Raw genomic sequence first — 25520 nt, 5'->3', positions numbered from 1 at the left:
ATATCATGTGAATGTTACTTGCCTCTTGTCAGCCCAAGCCTGGACATTGTCCACATTTTGGGCATGGGCTACATCAGTGTCTGAGGAGTCATGAATGACGTTGAAGATTGTGCAGTCATCAGCAAACAGGACTGCAGAACATGGATCAGATCTGTTTGTTGTGGAATCGCTTATCTCTGCATATCAATTGTTGCTTATTCTATTTGGCATGCAAGTAGCCCTGTTTTGTAACTTTGCCAGGCTTTACTAGCTTCGCTTATATTCCGAGTGAAGAAAAAGCAGTGGATGATATACGCTTAAGTGTTGTTGTGCTAGTCAGCTACCTTAACGCTATATATAATTCAGTCAAATCCATCAAATTCAGCACCGCCTTCCTAACCTGAGATCTTCTTCCCGACCTCTCCGCCCCCACCCCAGTCTGACCTATCACCCTCACCTTGACCTCTTTCCACCTATCACATTTCCGACGCCCCTCTCCGAAGTCCCTCCTCCCTACCTTTTATCTTAGCCTGCTGGACAAACTTTCCCCATTCCTGAAGAAGGGCTTATGCCCGAAACGTCGATTCTCCTGTTCCCTGGATGCTGCCTGACCTGCTGCGCTTTTCCAGCACGTTCAAACAATTACCAATCAATACACAATACTACTTTATTTGACAGTTACTCAGTCCAATGATCTTTCTGGGAATTAACTTTATTTTTCCAACACTCTGGCCACCCTTCTCTCACTAACCAAGCCATTGCACCTCCATCGGAAGATCAGTTAGGATGGCCAGTAATGTGTTCGCCAGTTGAGTTATTTCTATGCTTTAAAGGGTACATCGTCCGCTTAATCTCTATTGAAGCAGACCGTGGTTAGTCACTTATGCAACTATACCAGAATTAGCAGTTAGTAACTTAAAAACCATTTTATGCAGCTTTAGCAGAATTATCAATTTGCAGCCTAGAAGCCATTTTTTCATGTTATTTGCATTGAGAAGCCATTTTATTATCGCTTAAGTTATTAAGAGCATCTGTTAAGTGGTTGTTCCTGACAACTAGTTACCTCAGCCTGTATTCACGTTTTAGACCCTCAATAACATCTAGCAATAATACTGAAAACTTGCTCCAAAACCTGCCATGCTTCTATCCAAGTTCTTCCAGTATAGCTACAACATTGGCATCTACTCAACAACAATGGAACATTAGAGGTATGTTCTGTACCCAAGAAGTGGGGCAGAGGTATGATCGGAAGGTTTGCAGATCTCACAAAACTATCTGATACATAGCCAAAAGGTAAGCCTTATCTGTGATATAAAAGAGCTGGTCAGATGGGCTGAACCGTGGCACATGGAACTTCAGCCTGAAAAGTGAGGTGATATTTTGCAAGGATCAACAAGGCAAGGGAGTACACATTAAATGTAGAACTCTCGGAATTACAGTGGATCGGCGGGACCTTGGTGGTCCAGTTCATAGGCAGCGGGAGAGATGGAGAAGGTGATAAGAATGTATTTGTGATACTTGCCTTTGTTAATCAAAGCATTGAATACAACAGCAAGCAGGTCACAATGGAATTGTACAACATTGGTTAGGCCACAATTGAAGTACTATGTGCAGTTCTGGTTGCTATGTCATAGGATGTATTTTGAGGATGTTACCAGTTCGGCCAATAAAGTGAGAAGGAAGCAAAGCTGGTGAGGCCGGAGCAGGTTTGGGGGCAAGGAAGTTGAGGCTGGATAGAGCCAGCTAATTGGAGGGAACAGGGTGTCAAGCGATGCTGGCAGTCCTGGGCTGGGATAAGGAAGAAATGAAGCTAGCAGGAGAGGAAGATGATTAGATTGTTGTTTGAGACGACTGTTACCTGGTGCTTGTGGAGTTGGCACGTTGCTATCTATCATGGCAAGTATTGTATCTGATGCATATTTTGATACAATTTGTTTTAGATTTTGAATTTGAACTAGTGGTAAGTGGATTTGATGTGTGTATCTAAAGTGTTTTGCTGATTTATCTGTAAGGATTTCTGAAGCTATGGTGATTTCTTTTAAAACACAATTGGAGAAAGACTCTAGAATAATGAGGTTATGTTTATGTAAGGAAAATTTACAAGTGGGAAAGGTAATCTGTAGTTTTTTGTTCATTCACGAGATTTGGGTATTGCTGACTAGGCCAGCATATAATGCCTATATGGCAGTTAAGAGTCGATTACATTGCTCTGAGTCTGGAGTCACATATAGGCCAGACAGGTGGCAATTTTCTTCTCAAATGAACATTGGTGGACAGACAGATTTATTTGACAAACAACAGTAATTTCATGATCATCATTATGCTATTGATTCAAGATTTTTGAATTCAGATTCCACCATCTGCTCAGGCAGGATTCAAATGTGGCTCCCCAGAGCAATACATGGGTCTCTGGATCAATAGTCTAGTAATAATACCATTGGGGCATCCCTTCTGCATAATGCTTTAGGCTTTCAGATAGAAGCTTCTAAAATTTCTTGTGGGAGCGTGGAGTAACACCCATAACTTGGGAAAGGTTTGTATGAAGCTGAAAGCTCAGTTATATGACAAATGAAGATGAGGCTATCAAAGTCTTAAAACTGGAAATTGAAGCCGCAGCTAAGTCAAAACCGATGTGGAATAGAGAAGGGAATTCTTTTTGGTTTTGGAATATTGCACTTAGAACTAAAGTAGCCATTACATTATTTTTAAATTGTGTACCCCAGTTCTAGACTTCCCAATCAGGAGCCTGTATCTGTGATATTTACCCCTTGAAATATTTTGTAAGTTTCTGAGATCATATTTCATTCTTTGAAACAATAGAGAATACGGTCCAGTTTGCCCAATCTCACTTCATAGAACAGTCTTGCCATCTAAAGAATTAAAGTCAAAAAACTGCTGATGCTGGAATCCAAGGTAGACAAGCAGGAGGCTGCAAGACCACAGCATGTCAGGCAGCATCAGGAGATGGAGAAGTCAACTTTTTGGGTATAATGTTCAGGACTGAGGTGGGTGTGAGGGAAGCTTCAGATGATCTTTTTCCACGTATGGAGTCAGCTATTACAAGGGGGCATAGCTTTATTAAATTAAGGGGGGTAGGTATAGGACAGATGTTAGGGGTAGGTTCTTTACTCAGCGAGTCGTGAGTTCATGGAATGCCCTGCCAGTAGCAGTGGTGGACTCTCCCTCATTATGGGCATTTAAGCGGGCATTGGATAGGCATATGGAGGATAGTGGGCTAGTGTAGGTTAGGTGGGCTTGGATCGGCGCAACATCGAGGGCCGAAGGGCCTGTACTGCGCTGTATTGTTCTATGTTTCGAGCATAAGCCCTTCTTCAGGAATGACTTAAACAGCCTCCACATTTCTGTTGTGCATTTCCTGTAGAACAATTGTTCCCAATTTATACTCCACAGCTCCTGTCTAATAGCTGTATGATTTCCTCTCCCTCAATTAAATACTTTCCCATATTGTCTGTTCCTATCCCTCTCCATGGCTATAGTAAAGTTGAGGCAATTGTGGTCACTGTCACTGAAATGCTCTCCCAACGAGAGATCTGACACTTGGCCTGGCTCGTTGCCTAGCACTAAATCCAATATGGCCTACCCCCTAGTTGGCCTACCTACATATTGAGTCAGGAATCCTTTTTGGACACGTCTGACAAAATCAGCTCCATCCAGACCATCTGCACTAAGGAAGTTCCAGTCAAAAAGGGGAAGTTGAAGTCACCCACACGGTAATGGTAGAATAGGGGCTTTGCCAGACCATGAGGTTATAGATTACGTTGGAGTACAATGCTGCTGCTGTTTTTGGCCTATAGTGTCTCAAAGAAGTCCAATCTTGAATTGCTATACCACTGAGCACAGTGGTATTGCCAGACAATGGGATGGAGGGTATGTTAATGCCAGGATATCATCTCCACAAGAACTGTATGGTGATCACTCTTACTGATACTATCGTGGACAGATGCGCCTGTAACCAGCAAATTGGCAAGGATAAGATTAGGTATGTTTTTCTTTCTCATTGGTTCTCTCATCACCTGCCATAGACCCAGTCTAGCAGCTTTATCCTTTGGGACCTGGCCAGCTTGATCAGTAGTGCTGCTGCTGAGTCACCCTTGGTGGGGAGATCCCCATCCAGAGTACATTTCGTACCCTTGCCACTCTCAGTGCCTCTTCCAAGTGTTGCTCAACATGGAAGAGCACTGAATCACCAGTTGAGGAAGGACAGTATGTTGTAATCAGCAGAATGTTCCCTTGCCCATGTTTGATCTGATGAATGTGGCTTCAAGGTCAGGAGACAATTTTGAAGACTCCGAGGACAACTTCTTCCCCTTCTGACAAAATGCCACTGTATCGCCAATTCTGCTAGTGGGACGGGTCATACCCATTGAGGCTGATAGTTTTGTCTTGGATGTTGTGTTTAAGGTATGATTCAGTGAGTATGACTATATGAGTATGAGTCTGGTTTCACTAGTCTGTTAAATAGCTCCCCCAACTTTGGCATGTGTCCCCAGATGTTAGTAAGGAGGACACTGCAGAGCCGAAAGGGCTGTGTTTGATGTTGGCAGTTCTGTATTGTTGATGCCGGGTGGTCTATCCCGTTTAATTTTCAAACGTTTTCCAGCAGTCTATAATACTGAGTGGTTTGCTACGCCATTTCAATGTCAACCACATGGCTGTGGGTCTGGAGTCACATGTAGGTCAGATTCTCTGGATTAGTAGTCCAGTGACAACACCATTCTGCCAATGCCTCCCAACATGGACCATTTAGGCTAATCTCCAATCCAATTTCACAGAACCACAGCAACGAGCACCCGAGCTACAAATCATCTCACAAACTTTGAACCAATTTCACATAACTGCCTATGCCCTATATTCCCCAATACTCTGCATTAACCAAAATCTATTGATCTCAGATACCCAGGTTTAAACTAATGACAGACAAATTGAGAATGGAGCAGATTTTTAAGCATCTTGAATCATTCATCGTGATGGAACATTTGGAGGTTTTCTTGATTTTTAAACTGGACTGAGTAGTCTTTCCTCAGTGGGACTTACCTTGAAATTTTGTGAATTCTGTGCCAGTTTAGGAATACATGATATGACCTAAGTGACAAAAAAGTGGCATAATGACACAAAAGAAAACTAACATAGAACGATGTAGAGAAATGAGATTCAAGTAAAGAGTTTTACATAAGGGTTCAGCACTATCACAGGTTCAAGGGGTCCGGAGGCATTCTCAGATTTATAAAACGCTGATGGAACTTTTATCCTGAAACCAAGAAAAATTCTCTGAAACTTTTCTCACCCCAACACTCAATTTGTGTTTGTGTTTTGCCAAATATGCATTCCTTATTATTCCAATTTAAAGTTGTACACACCTTGATCTCAGAATCAAAAAAAAGTGGATGTTGGAGAAGACCAATGGTGTTAATGCATTTCACCAGCTGTTATTGCCATCGAGGGATGGGTAGTCAGATTTCTTCTTCATTGAACATTGATCGCCCTTGAAGGAGCAGCGCTCCGAAAGCTAGTCCATCCAAATAAGCCTGTTGGACTATAACCTGGTGTTGTGTGATTTTTAACTTTGTCCACCCCAGTCCAACGCCGGCATCTCCCAATCATTCTTTATTTTTGTTTGTGGTATTGATTTTGAAAGGAAGATGATTTGTTAGTCATTTGAGGTGGTGTGCTGGAGAAACTTGGATTAGCCTGCTTTTAGCCTTTCATTCTGATTTTCTCTCTCTGATTCTCACCTTTGTTTTTCTGGAACAATTCCTTGTTTCTGTTTTAATCCTGAACAGAACATAATGAAATCATTAGATCAACTTCTAGGGGCAGCAAGCGAGAGAACCAGTTAATCCACTGCATTGTGTGTTAATGGCCAAAACGGATTAAGAAGCAAGAGTTATATTCTGTAACCAGAATGGAAAAATTAGTGATGTGATTGGCAGAAACTCTATATTAATCAGGTCCGCCTGCTCTAAAGAACAGTCCACACAATCAGTGACTGAAATGAAACAAGAAATACAAAAGGAATTCTTATCCTGGAGCACCCTCTAGTGTTCTAATTATCATTGCATTTACTGTACAAGTATATACAATGGTGTGGGTACCGAAAGGGTAAGAGCCACATGTGTATGTGTGGTTTCCCGTACGTATGCAGACGACCTCCATGACATCAATTGAATCCAGTTTCTTGGACTGTATTTCCTAACTCAGCTTTTCACCTCTCATTTAAATTCTGCTTAGTCAGTTCAGAAATTTTTTTTTGTGCTAAAGCCTTGGTGGATGTATCTGTGAGACAAGTAATGAGCCTTAGTGACCTGGCACAATTGCTAAAATGGCACATCCCCTATCATTTCACAAGCTGTACACATCATGCCCTTCAACGGTTGCCTTTTTTTCAGTGTTTTCAAATGTACCTGTTATCAATTTTTAACTGTAGGTCCCCACCCTGTCAGCACTGTACTCCAGGCTCTGTCATCACCTCCTGTCCATACACGCAGCATTGCTCACCCACCTTGCCTAAGCCCCGCTCTCTTCGCCCACATTCATGCCCACACACCCAAGTCTCTAATCTCCCTTGTTCTCTTGACCTGTGCCCACACCCTGAGTACCATTCAGCCATGCCAGCTGCACACTGAGCTCTCCTCACCCTCTGCCTGCACCCCTATCACTGCTCACCCTCCCTGCTCATATACTGCTTCAGCACAATAGCAACAATTAAAAAGTATTTCTTATAAACAGGCAGGGAATTGAAGGATACAGACAGCGTGCAGGCAAAAGGTATTTAGTTTAGAAAGGCATCATGTATCGATGCAGTCTTTTTGGGCTGAAGGTTTTCATTTGCTGTACTGTCCTATAAGGAATTAACAATTCTTACCATAGATCTCGGCATGTTATTGCCTGTTGTATACCAGTGTCCAACTTGTGAAACTGGGAAGGGTAGCTTTTATGTTTCCTTCACTATCAGAGGCTGGAACTCTAATTTGCTAAAGCTTTTCCCCTCTAAGGAGTATAACATAAAGTATGTCTAGCTCCCCTAGTGTCAAAAAGGGCCAAGAATATGGCTACTGAAACTTTGACCAGAACATACTTCGATGGTTGGGGCAGGATAGGTAAGGAAGTTAAGTGCTCGTTCTTAAATGCTAATAGTGAAATAGGGTACCATAAGAAGAACACAGAGGAGGTAATAAAGTGTGTTATACGTTCACTCTAAGTATTAGCTACAAAGTATATGCGAAAGGAACTATATTATAGTGACATCATTATCACATGGAACTGGAGCCTAAGGCTGTAGGGGGTTCAGTTAAAATGCCCTCCCTTGCCACCCTCTGTATATAGTTATATTTAATGAAATCTAGTTCTATTAAAGATCAGCGAGGTTTATTTGAAGAAAGATAAGGGGTTCATTCACAAGAGTGTAGACCTCATCAAACTACAAAGGTTACATCCTTATAGATATTTATTTTTTGGGAATTGCTGACAGTTCCTTTGTGACAATGGTATAGGACTCTGTGCAGTACCATTATTATAATTAAGGAATGTATCCCACAGGATGTGCCAAGCAAAGTTAAGGCATTAAGCCACCTGGGTGTCAAGTTGGTTTCACTCATCTTTTGCTTTCTGATTCAAGTGGCATTGCCTCTGTAATGTGAGTTTAGCCTCTTAGATCAGAGAAAATATTTTGAAAACTTTAGAAGTTATGATATAATTGGCTATTTAAAATGTTTATCATAAGTTTCAAGAGGGCGCAATCTGTACCCCACTATTAAGACATTACATAGCCACGCTGTAAGATAGGATGGAATGTCCAGACGTTCAGGTCTTACAATAGGTTGCTTGTTGCAAACCACAGGCCTGTGGGATTTCTACTGGGTAATTTTTATGTTTGAGGGCTCCAGATGGTTCTTGGAAAATACTGTTTTTTTTTAATATTAGCAATTCCTTTTTTTATGTCAGCTTCACTCATTATTGGGCTGATTCCTACACAGTGATTTGAATTAATAATTTCAGATGACATTGTAGTCTTCTACTGAGGGAATAGCGCATTGTTGAAACTTCAGTCTTTAGATGCCTATACCGATGATTCAGGTTTCTATTAAAGATCAGTAAGGATTAATTGAAGAAAGGTAAGTGGTTCAGCACTCACTGCTGGCATTCCTCTTTCAATCAATCCCACTCAAACAAAATGCATTCCTGCCTGTTTGATGATTGTGGCTGGTAAAGAACAGTTGCATATTCTCATTGTAACAACAACCACTGCACTTTAAAAAGTGATGTAAATTGCATTGAGACATTGCAGCACGACAAGATGTCATATAATTACAAATAATACTTACTTTGTAGTTAACATTTAGTTTAAATAAATGTTGTTTGTTATTAGACTCCTCAGTCCATGTCTGTTCTTCATTACCAGGCACTGCGCAGGTACATCAAACCTCAGTTCACTACTTCAATGATTCACTGGTTGCAGAAGGCTGGAAGGGAAGGTAAATCCATAATAGATTTAAAAGTTACCATCATCATATTCTTTTATCTTTACTATGTTTTGTGGCTATTAAATTGAACAAAATAAAAACAACCTCTTAAGTATATGTCTAAAGATCACATTGAGGTCTTGTTTATATTTTCATAAACTCAATAATAATTTTAAAAATTGGCAGCTTGGTTCTACAGTTATTAAGTAAGACTATTGTAAGGCACATGTACAAAACCAGTTTGGAGATTCTCAACTCCATATCTTATTTGGGTTGACAATACAGGCATAGAGATATCCTCAACATGTTATGAATTAGCATTAGGCTTGTACCTCATTCAGAAAAGCTACAAGATGTCTAAAAAATTGGGAATAATCTTCATGAGATCTGTTCAAGTGACCACTCTGAGCCTAACTAATAGAACACAGTCAACAACAGAAAATGCTGGAAATATGTAGTAGGTCAGGCAACATCAGTGCAGACAGAAAGAGTTATATTTCAGGATGTGACCTTTCAGTGCGAAGTGGAAAATTAGAGTTGTAACATTTTAAAACAAATATAGAGACATGACTGTGGGTTAGTGAGACCTCAGGGTTTGTTTTTTGAACGGCAGGTACTGGTAAAGATTTTGCTGCACCATCTACTTTTTACAGAACTATCTTCCTTTTCTTTATTTATTCCATTGTCATACCCTTTTGCTTTGTGTTCCCATGCCTTCTGTCAGTTAATCACTTCTGCCCTTTATCCCAGCACAAAGATTAGATTAGATTAGATTACTTACAGTGTGGAAACAGGCCTTTCGGCCCAACAAGTTCACACCGTCCCGCCGAAGCACAACCCACCCATACCCTTACATTTACCCCTTACCTAACACTACGGGCAATTTAGCATGGCCAATTCACCTGACCTGCACATCTTTGGACTGTGGGAGGAAACCGGTACACCCGGAGGAAACCCACGCAGACACGGGGAGAACGTGCAAACTCCACACAGTCAGTCGCCTGAGGCGGGAATTGAACCCGGGTCTCTGGCGCTGTGAGGCAGCAGAGCTAACCACTGTGCCACCATGCCACCCACAAAGCTTCCCTTTGTTCTGATCTTGAGTGAGTGAAATGTGGTAAAGTATGTTATGGAGAGACAATCATTTCTGAAATTCTGAAAGGAAAAGGGAAATGTTTTTGGTGGTTGCAACCCTTGCTGGAGATGGTAGAAATGGTGGAGCGTGATTGTTTTAAAATGAAAGCTGGCAGTATGAAACATGGGGTGAAAGGAAATCCTATCATGTTTCTTGAAGGGAGCAGTGAGGACAGAAGTGTGCAAAATGAAATTGACAAAAACAAAGACAATGGGGAGATGGACAAATGGGGAGACTGGAATAGAATCTTTACAGGAAATGAGACAAAAGGAAGCAGAATCCAGGAAGCTGTGGGAGTCTGATGGGTTACAGTAGATATTAGAATGGTGTTGGTGTGCCCTATCGTGCGCAGCGTAAGTGAAGTCTAGATGTGACACAGAAAGTAAATCTGCTGAAAATGATCCTATCTGACAGCTTACATTGAACCTCCTGCAGGGATAAAAATTAGACTGTCAGGCAGAAAACTAGTTATGTTGACCAGAACACCTTGCAATGTGGGAATAGCCACAGTGAGGAGGAAGACAAGCAAAATATGGGTTGTTCCAGATGATGTAATAGTTAGGGAGACAGGTATGTTATGATTTTAAGCAGGATCTAGAATCTCTTAGGTTGCCTGTCTAGTGCAAAATGGTGGACAGCTGTACTTGGCTTGAAAGGCCTTATGATGGAGAGGAGAATCCAGTCATTGTGGTTCATGCTGAGAGTTAGAAAATGGGAGAGTTCTACCAGGAAGCCGCTGCCTCTTATAATTCAGTCAGTAACAAGAGGTCACAGATGTAAAATAATTGACACAAATAAGTTCTCCTTTTCTTCTACTGAAATATATAAGATCCTCAAGACAGGTTAGAAACTGAGATGTCTGGCTAAGGAATCGAGAACACAAGGAGACAGATTCAGGATAAAAGGTCAATTATTGAGGACTAAGGTGTTGAGTAATTTCTTCAGTCAGTTGATGATGAATTCTTTGGAATTCCCCAGAGAATTATTGATGTTCCATTGTTGCATATATTTATGGATATGATGCACAAATATTTGCTCTGTCACAGACTCAAAAGATTTGGGAACAGGCAGAAAAGTGGAATTGAGGTCGAAGATCAATCATGACCATACTGAATAAAGGTGCAGCCTTGGGCAGCCAAATGAACCAGTCCTCCTATTTTGGTATGCTTTCCTTTTTTGGTCAGAGTTGGGAGATCATGTTGAGGCTCTACAGGACAATGGTTAGGTCAATTTTGGAATACTGTGTGCAATTCCAGTCTCCCTCCTACAGGAAGGTTGTTGTGAAACTTGAAAGGATTCAGAAAAGATTTACAAGAATGTTACCAGGTTTAGAGATTTGAGCTATAGGGAGAGGTTGAATAGACTGGAGCTGTTTTCCCTGGAGTGACCAGGGCTGAGGGGTGACCTTATAGAGGTTTATAAAATCATGAGGGGCATGGATAGGATAAATAGACAAGATCTTTTCTGTGGGTTGGGGGAGTCCAGAATTAGAGGACATAGGTGAGAGTGGAAAGATATAAAAGAGACCTAAGGGACAACTTGTTCACACAGAGGGTGGTGCCTGTATGGAATGAGCTGCCAGAGGAAGTGGTGGAGGCTGGTACAATTACAACATTTAAAAGGCATCTGGATGGATATGTGAATAGGAAGGGTTTAGAGGGATATGGGCTAAGTGCTGGTAAGTGAGACTAGATTAGGATATCTGGTCGGCATGGACAAGTTGGACCGAAGGGTCTGTTTCCGTGCTGTACATCTCTATAACTCTATTTCTCATGCTCTTAAGCATCACACTGCCTTGAGTTTAAACTAATTTGCCATTATCTCCCTAATGGCACTGCGGGTGTAGTTATATCACATGGAATGCAGTGATTCAAGAAAGCAACTCATCACCACCTTTTTAAAGGCTTTTAGACAAGGGCAATATATATTTGCTTTGCTGACAATGTTAATATCCCAAGAAGTTTTTTTTCACAAAAATGATTAGGTTGTCCTTCCTTACTATTAATATCAAAACAAAGCACATCAACATTCCCACCAAAGCAACAGATATGTAAAGTTCCAGTAAAATTCCTGTTGATAGAAAATTCCATGTGATATTTGTCAAGCCATCTCTTACAGTAATGCAAAGCAATGGATGAATCATTAATACAGTAAATTAGATGCATACAATAACCAAAATTGGTTTTGTGAGAATTAGTATTGACGTCAGTGCTCAGGAATATACTAATTGAACATGGAAGAATTAAAACACTAATTCACTATCAAATTAGTGCTTAACTCCCATCTGTTTGTCAACACACTTAGAAATGAACACAATTAACCAAAGAATATTCAAATATTTCATCACTAGCAGTACATTAGGTGGCTTGACATTTGTGGGAGTAACTCATTTGTGGTCATGATATAAACCACTCACTAGCACTAACATTTAAAAAGACCCATTCCAATGAGTGTCAATGATCACCTAGGATTCTTTACAATATATTGCTAATGGGCACCTATCCATTCTGTACACATTACATTTCTACTAATTGCCTTTATTATGCTTGATTTTACCTTCCATCATTGAAACTAATGTGTTTCATTAGCCCACATATCTTTCAACACTGCCAAACGTTTTTAGATTCATTTCCCGGCTGCATAATGTGTTATCAGCAACCATTATCATTATCAATATTGTTACAATAAATATTTACATTTTTTTGTGAATAATGTGGGGACGACATCACAAAACCTGGAACCACTCTTGTGAATTCTCCCCCCAGATATTCCCAGCAGTTTTTTCCACTTATCTCTCTATTTTTCTGCTTCATATTGTCAATCTGGATTTCAATCCATTAATTTCATGTGGCTTATGGCATGTTTATGAGCCGTACTCAAGAATTTTCAAATTACCAATGCAGTAGACACCATTATGTTCACTTTGTAGGATGGATCCAAAGCAGCAAGAACAGCATAAAAATAGCTGCCAATGTTTTACTCCAATCGCATTTTTCTATCCTGCATGTACAAAATATTTGAATTGGAACAACTTTTGACTAAAGAACTACTAAAGTTTAGAATTTTACCTATTTTTGTATTTATAATAACGAGAGGGAATTATATTTTTGGGGAGCATAATTATGATAGTTTGTTGTGAAGTTGTCTAATTCATTTCACATTGATAGACTCTAGATGAATAAAAAAAGTCAATTATAGATAGATCTGCATCTTGTTAATTATCACCCCATATTCATTTCCACCCAGAACCATTTATTGTCCACAGCAGAGCCAGGAAACATGATTGCAAATTGCCCGTAAAAGGTTAGGGATCTATGTTGCTGCAGGGACATCATGGATCAGTGAGCTTCATCCTATTTGTGACACATATCTTTTGTACTACTGTCAAACGGACAGGCTTTGTGCGTGGGAAATCATGTCTCACAAACTTGATAGAGTTTTTTGAAGAAGTAACAAAGAAGATTGATGAGAGCAGAGCAGTAGATGTGATCTATATGGACTTCTGTAAGGTGTTCGACAAGGGTCCCCATGGGAGACTGATTAGCAAGGTTAGATCTCATGGAATACGGGGAGAACTAGCCATTTAGATACAGAACTGGCTCAAAGGTAGAAGACAGAGGGTGGTGGTGGAGGGTTGTTTTTCAGACTGGAGGCCTGTGACCAGTGGAGTGCCACAAGGATCGGTGCTAGGCCCTCTACTTTTGTCATTTACATAAATGATTTGGAACATAAAAGGTACAGTTAGTAAGTTTGAAGATGACACCAAAATTGGAGGTGTAGTGGACAGCGAAGGGGATTACCTCAGATTACAACAGGATCTAGACCAGATGAGCCAAAGGGCTGAGAAGTGCCAGATGGAGTTTAATTCAGATAAATGCGAGGTGCTGCATTTTGGGAAAGCAAATCTTAGCAGGACTTGTACACTTAATGGTAAGGTCCTAGGGACTGTGGCTGAACAAAGAAACCTTGGAGTGCAGGTTCATAGCTCCTTGAAAGTGGAGTCGCAGGTAGCTAGACAGAAAAGATTTACAAGGATGTTGCCAGGGTTGGAGGATCTGAGCTACAGGGAGAGGCTGATCAGACTGGGGCTGTTTTCCCGGGAGCGTCGGAGGCTGAGGGGTGACCTTATAGAGGTTTACAAAATTATGAGGGGCATGGATAAGATAAATAGACAAAGTCTTTTCCCTGGTGTCGGGGAGTGCAGAACTAGAGGGCATAGGTTCAGAGTGAGAGGGGAAAGATATAAAAGAGACCTAAGGGGCAACATTTTCACGCAGAGGGTGGTATGTGTATGGAATGAGCTGCCAGAGGAAGTGGTGGAGGCAGGTACAATTGCAACATTTAAGAAGCATTTGGATGGGTATATGAATAGGAAGGGTTTGGAGGGATATGGGCCGGATGCGGGCAGGTGGGACTAGATTGGGTGGGATATCTGGTCGGCATGGACGGGATGGACCGAAGGGTCTGTTTCCACGCTGTACATCTCTATGACTCTATGACTCTAGTAGGGAAATAGCAGACAGGATATTCCAGGATAATCCGAGAATGCAAAGAAATCCCAGTCTCTTTTTCACTACAAACTGTCACCTTAAATCCCTATTCACTTCACCCAAAACTCCGACAACAAAAACAAGTACCTGAGGGATTTCTTGTCACAAAGATTAAAACCATCCATTCTGTTGCTCCCCTCCTTTCCCCTGACCAAGCTAAATGTCTGAGAAGGCTTACCTCTATTCTAGTTCTGAACTTGCATGCTTCTCTATTTTTACTCTTAACTTCTTTTATGATCTCCCTGGATTCAACTTGCCCATCCTGCTCTCTCAAACGTTTTTCAACCAAACTGTTGACTATCTAACTTTCCATGTCAATTAGTATTGTTATGGTTCTCTTTCCTCAAGTGCGGACCCATCCACTTCAAACCTGCCACCTGTACCTCCATTCTTCAACGAAACATGTCCTTCATACCTCTGTCCTTGAACATGATCATCCCATTGTCCAACCTCCCTTTCCTGTCCAAAGACAATGAATGTGCTATCACCGTCCAGATCTGTGCCTAATCTTCCTGGCCACCCCTTCCATTCCCTTTTTCCGTCACATCAGAAAAACAGCCTTTACCTAAGCCAGGAATAAAATTCAATTCAATTGTGTAAACTAGCTTTCCTCAACCTTCTGAGTCCAGCTTTTGATATTGTTAACAGCACCATCCTCCTCCAATACCTCTCCTCTGTCAAAGAGCTGAGTAAGACAGCTGTTGTGTTTTTCCATTCTTATCAACTGCAGTGGATTCCTTTTCCACTCCCATTGCTGTCCCTCAAGGATCTATTGCTGACCTCTATTTCCCTCTGCACACTGTCCCTCAATAGCATCACCTGAAATCACGTCAGGTGCCATATGTATGCTGATGACACCCACTCTAATTTGTCATCACCTCTGTTGATCTTCACCCTGTTTCAAAGTTACCCTGTCCAACATCCTTGACAGGATTTCTTATCTTAAGCAACACTTATTTCTACCTGATTGATCAACATCATTCCCTGAGGACTGAGAAAATAGCTACAAACTCCATTCCAAGGCCAGCAGCTCAAACTCTTTCCCTAGCCACAGTCAGGTTAACCAGAATGTTCTCAACATTGACCATCCTATTGCAACATTAACTTCTGGTCCAAAATCTGTTTCATCACCAACAGTGCTAATGTTTTATTTATCTTGGAATCAGGCATTGCTGGAATTGTCAGCATTCGTTGGCTGTCCCTATTTGTCCAAGTTGCAACCAACGTACTTGAACATCTACCGACCTTACATGCACAATGCTGCTAGGTCAGGAGTCCTAGAATTCTCACACAGTTGCAATGAAGGAACAGTAATATGTTTTCAAATCAGGGTGATGGTTTAGAGGGGAAATTACAGGTGAGAGTGTTTCCAGGTAGCTGTTAAGTCCTGTCCCTCCAGATGATAAAGGTTCTGCCTTTTAAAGATACAGTTGAAAGAGTGTTGGTGAGCTTTTGCAGTTTGTCCTGTAGATAGTACACACTGTACCCACTATACACTGATGGTGGAGGGAATTAATGCTTGAAGTGGTGGAGGATACCAGTCAGTTGGGATGCTTTGTTCTGGATGGTTCAGAGTTTTTTCCGCAGCACTTATCCAAATGAGAAATATTCCAACATACTCCTTATCCATGTTTTGTAGATGAGAGACAAGCTTTGGGTTGTTAGAAGGTGAGCTAGTCATTGAAGAATACTCAGTTTCTTACCTGCTTATGCAGCTAGGATATTTATGTGGCTGGTCCAGTTATGTTTTTGGTCACTGGAGATCCCTGGAATGTGATGATGGAGAAATTAATTACCTGACATTATCCAGGTCCAGCTAAATTCAGGCATGGACTGCTGTATTTGCAGAATTGAGAATGAAACTGAAAAGTGGGTAGTTATCAGTGGACATCACCTGTGTTGGAGGAAATGATGTTGATCAATCCGGTGAAAATAAGTGTTGCTTAAAATGAGAACTCCTGTCAAAACTTTTCAACTTGCACTCATCGGGACACACAGGAGTGCCAAATTTCAAAGAGAGCAAGATCTTTTCAAAGTAGGATAGCTGCAGCAGGATGGAAGTACTCTGGTCAGGATAAAATTGTTTGAAGGAAAAACTGTAATGGAACAATGGGTGATATTCAACAAAATGATATTTCAAGTATGAGATAGATACATTCTCGCAAAAGGGAACCAAACCTTGGCTAATCGGATGAAGAAGATGATAAGAGAATATAAGGAAACAGAACAAAGGGTGTATGCTGCATTTCATTTCATTTAAGGCCACATACAATTAGTGGGCAAGTGAAGAGGATAATAAGATGTCAAAGACAGAATATGAGAATTGAATCTCAGTTAACATAAAAGGAAACTCAAAAAACCTTCTAACACAATATAGGAAGTAAGAGGTAGAGTGAAGCTGATTAGGAACAAATTAGAAACAATATCATTTTGTTTAAGATCACCCATTGTTCCATTACAGTTTTTCCTTCAAACAATAATAATATATGTTTAGAGGGTTATATATGTTTAGAAGTGCAAAGCAGTAGTAGAATACATAGTGAGTTTTTTTCTTTTTTTGTGGAATGTGAGCATCGCTGGCTGGCCAGCATTTTATTACCTGTCCCTAGTAGCCCTTGAGAAGATGGTGATGTGCTGCCTTCTTGAACTGCTGCAGTCCACTTACTGTGGGTTGATCCACAATGCAATCAGGGAGGGAATTCCAGGATTTTGACCCAGCGACAGTGAATGAACAGCGTTATATTTCCAAGTCAGGATGGTGAGTGGCTTGGAGGGGATCTTGAAGATGGTGGTGTTCTCAAATATCTGCTGCTTTTGTCCTTCTAAATGGAAGTGGTCCTTGGTTTAGAAGGTGCGGTCTGAGAATCTCTAGTGAATTTCTGTAATGCATGTGGTAGATAGTACACACTGCCACTACTGAACATTGGTGCTGCAGGGAGTGGATGCTTGTGGATGTTGTGCCAATCAAGCAGGCTGCTTTGTCCTGGATAGTGTCAAGCTTCTTGAGTTGTTGGGGCTGCACTCATCCAGGCAAGTGGGGAATATTCCATCACATTCCTGATTTCTGACTTGTAGATGGTGGACAGGCTTTGAGGAGTCAGGAAGTGAGTTACTTGTCGCAGTACTCCTAGCTGTAGAAGCCACAGTTTATGTGGTGAGTCATAGAGTCATGGAAATGTACATAATGGAAACAGACCCTTCGGTCCAACCCATCCATGCCGACCAGATATCCCAACCCAATCTAGTCCCACCTGCCAGCACCCGGCCCATATCCCTCCAAACCCTTCCTATTCATATACCCATCCAAATGCCTTTTAAATGTTGCAGTTGTACCAGCCTGCACCACTTCCTCTGGCAGCTCATTCCATACACGTACCACACGTACACGTGAAAAAGTTGCCCCTTAGGTCTCTTTTATATCTTTCCCCTCTCACCATAAACCTATGCCCTCTAGTTCTGGTCTCCCCGACCCCATGGAAAAGACTTTGTCTATTTATCCTACCCATACCCCTCAGGATTTTATAAACCTCTATAAGGTCACCCCTCAACCTCCGACGCTCCAGGGAAAACAGCCCCAGCCTGTTCAGCCTCTTCCTATAGCTCAAATCCTCCAACCCTGGCAACATTCTTGTAAATCTTTTCTGAACCCTTTCAAGTTTCACAACATCTTTCCGATAGGAAGGGGACCAGAATTGCACACAATATGAGTTTCTGGTCAATGATGAGCCCCAGGATGTTGATAGTGGGGGATTCAGTGATGGTGACACTGTTGAATGCCAAGGGGGGGGTGGTTAGATTGTCTCTGATTCATGATGATCATAGCCTGGCATTTGTGTGGCATAAAGGTTATTTGCCATTTATAAGCCCAAGCTTGGACATTATCCACATTTTGTTGCATTTGAACATGGACTGCTTCAGTATCTGAGGAGTTGCAAATGGTGTTGAACATTGTGCAATCATTGGCAACCATCCCCACTTCTGACCTTATGATGGAGGGAAGGTAATTGATGAAGCAGCTGAAGATGGTTGGGGTTAGGACACTATCCTGAGGAACTCCTTCAGTGATGTCCTGGAGCTGTAATGACTGACCTCGAACAACCACAACCATCTTCCCATGTGTCAGGTATGACTCTAACCACTGGAGAGTTTGCCCCCGATATCCATTGATTCCAGTTTTGCTAGGGCTCCTTGATGCCACACTCAGTTGAATGCAGCCTTGAGGTCAAGGGCTGTCACTCTCACCCCACCTCTGGAACTCAGCTCTTTTGTCCACGTTTGGACCAAGGCTGTATTGAGGTCAGAGCTGAGTGGCCCTGGCAAAACCCAAACTGGGTGTCACTGAGAAGGTGCTGCTTGATAGCACTATCGATGACACCTTCCATCACTTTACTGATGACCAATAGTAAACAGGTTAGATTTTTTTTGTCCTGCTTTTTATGTACAGGATATACTTGGGTGATTTTCCACATTGTCGGGAAGATACCAGTGTTGTAACTGTACTGGGACAGCTTGGCTAGGGGAGCGGAAAGTTCTGGAGCACAAGTCTTCAGTACTTTTGCTGGAATGTTATCAGGGCCTGTAGCTTTTGCAGTATCCAGTATCTCCAATGGTTTCTTGATACCACGTGGAGTGAATTGAATTGACAGAAGACAGGTATCTGTGATGCTGGGGACCACTGGAGGAGGCTGAGATGGCACTACTGGCTGAAGATTGCTGTGAAACCTTCAGCCTTATCTTTTGCACTGAAGTGCTGAGCTCTTCCATCGTTAATGATGAGAATATTTGTGGAGCCTTTTCCTCCATTGTTTAATTGTCCACCAACCATTCACTACTGGATGTGGCAGGCCTGCAGAGCTTAGATCTGATCCGTTGATTGTGGGATTGTATAGTTCTGTCTATCACTTGCTGTTTATGCTGTTTGCCATGCAATTAGTCCTGTTTGGTGTCTTCACCAGATTGACACCTCATCTTCAGCTATGCCTGGTGCTGCTCCTGGCATGCCCTCCTCCACTCTCCATTGAATCAAGGTTAATTCCCTGGCTTAATGCAATAGTTGAGTGGGGGATATGCCGGGCCATGAGGTTACAGATTGTGCTGGGGTACAGTTTTGCTGCTGTTGATGGCCCACAGTGCCTCATGGATGCCCAGTCTTGAGTTGCTGGATCTGTTTGAAGTCTGTCCCATTTAGAACGGTGATAGTGCCACACAACAAGATGGATCGACCATTCAACACTCCTGGCTGTGAAGGTGGGACTTGGTCTCCAAAAGGACTGTGCGGTGGTCACTCTTACCGATACTGGATGTATCATGGACAGATGCATCTACAGCTGGCAGATTGTTTTTTTTCTCCTGTTGTTGGGAGGTCATGTTGCAGCTTTACGGGGCATAGGTTAGGCCACAGAATATTGTGTACAATTCTGGTGGTCTTCCTGTCGGAAAGATGTTGTGAAACTTGAAAGGGTTCAGAAAAGATTTAGAAGAGTGTTGCCAGGGTTGGAAGATTTGAGCTATAGGGAGAGGCTGAACAGGCTGGGGCTGTTTTCCCTGGAGCATTGGAGGCTGAGGGGTGACCTTATAGAAGTTTATAAAATCATGAGGGCATGGATAGGGTAAATAGACAAAGTCTTTTCCCTGGGGTGGGACAGTCCAGAGGGCATAGGTTTAGGGTAAAAGAAGAATGATATAAAAGAGACCTAAGAGGTAACATTTTTCACGCAGAGGGTGGTACGTGTGTGGAATGAGCTGCCAGAGGAAGTGGTGGAGGCTGGTACAATTGGAACATTTAAAAAGCATCTGGATGGGTATATGAACAGGAAGGGTTTGGAGGGATATGGGCCAGGTGCTGGCAGGTGGGACTAGATTGGGTTGGGATATCTGGTCAGCATGGACAGGTTGGACTGAAGGGTCTACTTCCATGCTGTACATCTCTATGACTCTATGGTCCCCTCACCACCTGCCACAGGCCCAGTCTTGCAGCTATGTCCTTTGGTACCTGACCAGCTTGATCAGTATTACTGCTGCCGAGCCACTCATAGGTGGTGGATATCAAAATGCACCACCCAAAGTACATTTTATGCCCTTGCCATTCCCAGTGCTTCCTCTAAGTGTTGTTCAACATGGAGAAGTCCCAGTTCATCAGCTGAGGGTGGATGGTACGTGGTAATCAGCAGGAGGTTTCCTTGCCCATGTTTAACCTGAAGCATGGGGCCTGGAGTCATACTGAGGACTCCCAGAGTAACTCTCTCCCAACTGTATACCACTGTGCTGTCGCCTCAGCTGGGTCTGCCCTTCCGGTGAGACAGGACATATTCAGCGATGGTAATGGTGGGTATCTGGGACATTGTATGATATGATTCAGTGAGTATGACTATGTCAGACTGTTGTTTGGATAGTCTGTGAAACAGCTGTCCCAATTTTGGCACTAGCCTCCCAGGTGTTAGTGAGGTGGATTTTGAAGGGTTGACAGGGATATTTCTGCCATTGTTTTTTCCAGTGCCTGGGTCAATGCCAGGTGATTCAACTGGTTTCATTTCTTTAGATACTTTGTCTTGATTGGTACAAGTGGATGGCTTGCTAGGCCATTTTAGAGGACAAGTAAAGAGTCAAGCACATTGCTGTGGGTCTGGAGTCACATGTAGGCTAGACCATGCGAGGATGGCAGATTTTATTCCTTAAAGATATTAGTGAGCCAGATGAGATTTTATGACAATCAACATTGATTTCATGGTAGATTCTTAATTCCAGATTTTAAAAAAATTAATTCAAATTCCACCATCTGCTGTAGCTGGACTCAAACCCAGGTGCCCAGAACATTAGTTAATTTTCTGGATTAATAATCTGGCTATAATACCGCTAGGCCATCGCCTATCCTGAGTACTCTTATTGGTGTTTACTAAGGGAGACACCAACAAAATGTGAAGAAATGGAGACGGTGGGGGTAATAGAGAGGGTTAAAATTGACAAACAGAATGTATAGAATTGAACTCATTACGGGGAAGGTGTGGTTTGCATCTCCAATTGCAAAGGGAAGGACAAATTGAGATAGCAGGAATGCTAACCATCATTTTCCAATCTCCCAAAATGCAGATATGACTAAATGTGGCAAAGTGACAAATGTGACATCTTTATTCAAGAAATGGTAGAGAGGCATTCTTAGTAATTACAGGATGATCAATTTAACAACTGGTTAGGATAGATTTTAGACACAATAATCAGATTTTGAGTTAAAGATGAAGACCTAGGACAAACTTGTAAATCGCAGATTTTTTTTTGACTGATCTACGTAGTCAAGTGAATCCAATCTATATGGATGTTAAGAAAATATCGAAAGCACCACACAAATATTGGTTTTCAAAATTGAGATTCATGGAATATGAGATTAGTGTTAGTATAGTTTAGAAATGTACATAAGGACAGAAGACAGCAAGTCATGGCAAATAAAAACTGAAAGAACTGCAGATGCTGTGGATCAGAAACAAAAACAGAAGTTGCTGGAAAAGCTCAGCAGGTCTGGCAGCATCTGTGAAGAGAAATTGGAGTTTCTGGTCCAGTGACCCTTCCTCAGTTCTCATTTGACCAATTTTGGAATACTGTGTACAATCCCTCTATAGGAAGGATGTCGTGCAACTTGAAAGGATTCAGAAAATATTTGAGGATGTTTGGAGGGTTTAAGCAATAGGGACAGGCTGAATAGGCCGGGGCTATTTTCCCTGGAGTGTCAGAGTCTGAGGGGTGACCTTGTAAAGTTATAAGGAGTGTGGATAGATGTAATTGACAAGATTCCTTCTCTCCAGGGTGGGGGAGCCAAAAGTAGAGGGCATAAGTTTAGGGTGAGAGGGGGAAGATAGAAAAGGGACCTAAGAGGCAACTGTTTTGCATAGAGGATAGTACGTGTATGGAATGAGCTGTCAGAGGAAGAGGACGATTACAACATTTAAAAGGCATCGGGATGGCAATATGAATAAGAAGGGTTTGGAGGGATTGGGCCAAATGCTGGCAAATGGGACTAGATTTGTATTGGATATCTGGTCAGCATGCCCAAGTTGGACTGAAGGGTCTGTTCCCGTGCTGTATGTCTCTATGATTTTATGAATTTGTTATAGCTGTTGAAATGTGAACATAGTTTCCAGAGTGGTTTGTTAGATATGGAATGACCTGAAGTCAACTTAATGAGATGGAAGGTCTTAATAAAATAACTTATTTGTAACATCAATGAGGCAGGGAAATGTCTCCAGGAAGAGCTGCCGATATATAACTGATTTGGGATAATTCAATCCAAAGGGCAATTTCAAAATTTGCTGTTGATACCAGTCTGGGAGATACATCAAACAGTGAAAATTATAGCAATTGATTATGACAGGATGTAGTTGGCTACCAGAATAGACAAGAGAAACGAGAGATGACTTATTTTGGCACAGGAATAGGGAAAGGCATCCTTGCATACTAGTACAGCACTAAAGAGTGTGAAGAACATGGGAACCTATGTATATAGGTTTCCTTAAGGTGGCAGGATGTACTCAATGGTTAGTTAGCAAAATATTTATGATTATCTTTGTGAAATCGGTGTTGAGTACAAAAGCAGAGATGTTTTGCTGAATCTTTATAAAGATTTACTACACTTTGGGATGAGTATGAAGTGCTTGAAAGGGTACAGAATAAATTTACCAGAATGCTTCCAGGACTGAGGTTTTTAGTGAGGAGTTAAATTAGAGAAGCAATGGTTATTCTCTTTGAAGTAAAAGATTTTGAGAAAAGGTCAGGTTTGGCTAAAGTAGACAAAGAATAGCTGTTTGCATGAACTAATGGTACTAGTATTGGAAGGAACAGATTTAGGCAAGAGATACAGGGAAGATTAGAAGAACTTTTTTATGCAGTAAGTTTTAATAACCTGGAATTTGCCTATGAGTGTATCAGAGTTAATCAGTGAATTCACAAGGAAGTTAGATAGTTGTTTGAGGGAAATAAACTTGCAGGTCTAAAAGGGATAGAACTAAGGACTTGCCACATTGCTCCACAGAAAGTCAGCATAGGCCAAATAGCCTCCTTCTGTGCTCTGCCGACTCTTTTTTGACCAGCAAAAGCTTGGGAAACCACAACTGTATTGAATATTTTCAACTTCAAGAGCATCAGCTCAGAGCTGTGGGGCTTAAATCCAAGTTGCAGACATCTTGGGGCATCAGTATGAGAGAGAACTGCCAGATGACAACACACTTCAGCTCTTTTACTTTAGAATTGGTCTGTGTTCATAGACAGGAATGTAGATGTGATTCAGATAGGTCTGTGGACCCTGGATGTATTGATGGAAGAGTCTCAGCTCCTAACTTTGTTTAACAGATGCAAATACTTGTAACCTGTAAAAATGAGAAAAAAGAATGGGCAGGAGCACCATGGTTATGTGGGCCACCCATATTAATGGAGAATAAAGGAATGTGATGGCCATAAGGAGACCATATAATCAGTGTAATAAATAGTTCACTCATTGGAATTCGCACTGGGAATTCATAAGGTTGTCTTGTTTGCCCAGTGTTAGAATTAAGAACATCTGGAGATGGGGAGAAACTAGCTGTTGTGATCCATGTAGGAACCAATATTGTCAGCGGAACTAAGAATGAGGTTGAGAGGAAGTAGTGTAGGTTCAAGAAAATCAGATACAAAATTGAATGTGCGGCTGAAATATGGTTGGAAGAAAGGGATTCCAGTTTATGGGATTCTGAAGTACTGGAGACTGAGTGAACGGTCCATTTAATCCTGGTGTCTTGGAAAATTATATAAACCTGGACTCTGAATAGCATTTTGACTGATGAAGAGGATTGGTGAGGGGAAATTTAGAAACGAGAGAGAAAGATCAAGGCAGGGTAACAATTTCGGTAAAATTAAACAGAATGTGGCAAAAAGGGGTGGTGAGTTTAACATCAATAGTGCATCAGTGAATAAACTCCATGCAGGGAAAAATGGTTAAAACAGTCAAAGCATTCATGACAAGGCAGACAAACTACTTATACACATAGAAATAAATAAGTTTGCTCTAATAGTTCAATACAGATATCTGGGTGTGAGGGTGACAAAGGTTGGAAAATGACAACTCCAGGATACTTAACATTTTGAAAAAACCGAGAAAATGGAAATAGTACTGATAGGACACTAATACAAAAGACTTGGCTCAGAAGATCAGGAAGTATAATCAATATAGGTAAATATTAGGAATAACAAGTAGAGGAGAGCATCAAGGAACTGAGTATCGTCCAAAAAATAATAGGAGCTTGTGGTAATATTGAGTGTTCATACAGTCTGCACTAATAAAATTGGCAAAGGTAGTTTTGAGAATGACTTCATAGAGTGCCCTTGTGACAGCTTCTTAAAACAATACGTTGTGGAGCTAAGCAGAAATTCAACCAGTTTTGTTATAATGCGTGTTCCTTTATCACAAATTGGCTTTAACACGATTGAAGAATTTAGATCTGTAGAACACAGATCTTTACTTACCCCCTGTATTGGTTGTGATGCGATTCTGGCCCTATTAGCTTCAATGGCGCAGCTATTATGCAATTTTCTTATAATGCGAGATCGTGCGAGACTGGAACTATTGCTTTATGTCAGAATCGACTGTAACGTGATATTGCTAAGTGGAATGAAATAGGATCATTAGCAAAATATTGTTTGGATAGAGTAATCATAGTATGATAGAATTACACATTCCAGGGGGCAACTGTATGAAAGCGATGTGGGTCTTGGAGAAGGCATGTCAAATTACAAACCAGTCATGCAATGAACAGGCTATTGGTGGGCTTCCATGGAATCAGAACCCCAGGAGCAGACATTCTACTCACTTAGAACTACCAGCCAATCAGAGACTAGCAGCTTTTTTGCAAATAGCACCACCTAGGAAGTGGGGTCTGCTGTCAGAATAATGTCCACCTGAGGCCAGACTAGAAGAAAGTGATGGCAAGAGGATTTTTACAGGATGGGTATTATGAGGGCAGATAGATGGCAGATAGGGTAGAAGGATGGCTCCAAGCAGGTCCTCCCTTCCACTGCCACAACCCTTGACCAGGCACTGAGTGAAGAATTTCCAGGAGACAAGAAGCAGAGTTTGCTTGTCATACTGTCCTCAGGACTGCCTGCTGCTGGGTTAATACCAATGGAGATGGGATGATGCCCTGCTCACTTAAGGATCTCAATAGGCAGTGGGTGGGAAGGCTGTCCAAGAAAGGCAAGCCACAGATTCCATTCGCTGTCACCTTACCCGATTTTATGCCCACCCCACCTCTAACTCACTTCAGGAGAGGGCATTTAAATACTTAAGTTTGACAGTTATATGCTTAAATCTGAATTTTAAACATAAATAAAACCTACTTTATTGGTAGTATGGACATGTTT

The 25520-nt window shown here is 41.6% G+C and overlaps 1 protein-coding gene across 6 annotated transcripts in view; it reads left to right on the top strand.

The window, feature by feature from the left end:
• Window positions 1-25520, top strand: part of LOC122554303 — an 80311-nt gene that overhangs the window by 25424 nt on the left and 29367 nt on the right. For 5 of the 6 annotated variants that reach the window (XR_006312963.1, XR_006312962.1, XR_006312965.1 and 2 more), the window contains exon 6: window positions 8399-8471. The exons of the other annotated variant lie outside the window; for it this stretch is intronic. Coding sequence is in view for 2 of the 5 variants with exons in the window: in XM_043699129.1 (XP_043555064.1) it covers window positions 8399-8471 (73 nt within the window). In the remaining 3 variants the exon portion in view is untranslated. The remainder of the gene's footprint in view (window positions 1-8398; window positions 8472-25520) is intronic. 6 annotated transcript variants of the gene reach the window in all.

This window comes from Chiloscyllium plagiosum, chromosome 1, assembly GCF_004010195.1.
Source record: "Chiloscyllium plagiosum isolate BGI_BamShark_2017 chromosome 1, ASM401019v2, whole genome shotgun sequence".
Taxonomy (NCBI): domain Eukaryota; kingdom Metazoa; phylum Chordata; class Chondrichthyes; order Orectolobiformes; family Hemiscylliidae; genus Chiloscyllium; species Chiloscyllium plagiosum.
Note: the sequence above shows the minus strand (reverse complement) of the source record. Positions and strands in the feature narration are given on the sequence as shown.